We start from the raw sequence: 1,489 nt of genomic DNA, 5'->3' as shown, positions 1-1,489 counted from the left end.
TTTGTATGTATATATGTGTTTATCTGCTAAGCTCACCCTATCTGCGTGTGTGTGGCGATGATCGTGTACGCGGTACACGGGAGCAGATGCTGGTGATGCAGGTTGCTCAGGTGCGGCTTAGGCTCGGAGAGGGGATTGACCTGGGGAAACTTTTTATTTGTATTGCTTTGTTTTGGAAAAATTTGTAAACCCGGATGGGTGGCCTAATAACATTGGATTTTAATTATTTGATGGACGTTCTAAGTTTTTATCAGTAATTAATAAAGTTTTAAATTTTCCCGCGTTTTGGGAAAATGAGGTATTATTAATTATGTTGTCTTATTTATTCTAATTATTTATTTATAAATTAGTAATATCCTGGCGGGATGTTACATTTGGTATCAGAGCAATGGTTTTCAAAATGATTTTTGGGGTCTATGGGGAGTGAGCATGCCGTGTTACGTTGTGTGATTGATTGTCTGTGTTATTAGTTTATTTTGGGTATGAAATCCTAATATGGGCTGTGTGTGTGTGAACCAGCTATAATATGTGGCGTGCACGAGCTATGGCTAACAGGAGGAGGAGGAACACCGCTGGAGCTGATGACATAGCTCAGGCGATCCATCGTATGGTGGACGCGATGCAGCCCATAGCTGCGCCACCCAGAGCTGTAGTGGCACCTACTCGGCCAATAGCCATGGAGGATTTCATGAAACACCGGCCGGCCAAGTTCTCTGGCAAGGCCACTCCTGACGAGGCAGATGCTTGGATGCGGGAGTGTGAGAAGATCTGTAGAGTGCTGGGATGCACAGATGAGCAGAGGTTGCTATTTGTCACGTTTCTCCTGGTGGCAGACGCGGAGTATTGGTGGCAGGGGATGCAGCAGTTGATGCAGACCCGAGGGGAGCAAGTGACGTGGACTGCCTTCAGGACGAGGTTCCTGGAGAAGTACTTTCCCGACAGTGCGAGGCACGAACGGGAGGCAGAGTTCCTTACTCTTCAGCAAGGGACTATGACTGTGGCGGCATATATAGAGAGGTTCGAATACCTGGCTCGTTTCTACACTCCAGAGGTTACTGAGGAGTGGAGGTGTAGGAGGTTCGAGGGCGGATTGAAACATGAGATACGCCGCTTCATTGTGCCAAAAATAAGCATAATATGCACCATGTATAACAATCATAACAACATCTAAAACAACTGGATTTTGCTGCACCGAATGGTTACGGCAACGTGGAATTTCCAAAATTCACTAGGTGCTTCTGCATCGTGTCACTCCAGCTCCAACAGGTTCCACTTGAACAACTTAGCTGCTTCCACTATGTCCAGTATTCAAAGTTGGTCAACTGCAATTGGAAAAAAAACACGTTCACCTTCAGCTTATATCTCATCACTGAATCACCTTTGTCTTGCATTGCACCAAGAAAAGATGTTGTCCAAGTTGATTTTAATGTTTTAACAATACACATTTTCCACCATTTGAAACAACATAACATACCCTGCTATGTTTACA

The 1,489-nt window shown here is 44.8% G+C and overlaps 1 protein-coding gene across 1 annotated transcript; it reads left to right on the top strand.

The window, feature by feature from the left end:
- Positions 1-544: 544 nt before the first annotated feature.
- Positions 545-1,171, top strand: LOC114165359. The gene has a single exon (XM_028050002.1). It carries the CDS (start codon positions 545-547, stop codon positions 1,169-1,171), a length of 627 nt encoding a protein of 208 aa, XP_027905803.1.
- Positions 1,172-1,489: the final 318 nt, after the last annotated feature.

Source organism: Vigna unguiculata, chromosome 10 (assembly GCF_004118075.2).
Source record: "Vigna unguiculata cultivar IT97K-499-35 chromosome 10, ASM411807v1, whole genome shotgun sequence".
Lineage (NCBI taxonomy): Eukaryota > Viridiplantae > Streptophyta > Magnoliopsida > Fabales > Fabaceae > Vigna > Vigna unguiculata.
This window is presented reverse-complemented; position numbering and strand designations above follow the sequence as displayed.

Coding starts and splice junctions, on each gene's coding strand:
- LOC114165359 (XM_028050002.1), top strand. CDS start 545: ATGGCTAACAGGAGGAGGAGGAACACCGCTGGAGCTGATGACATAGCT.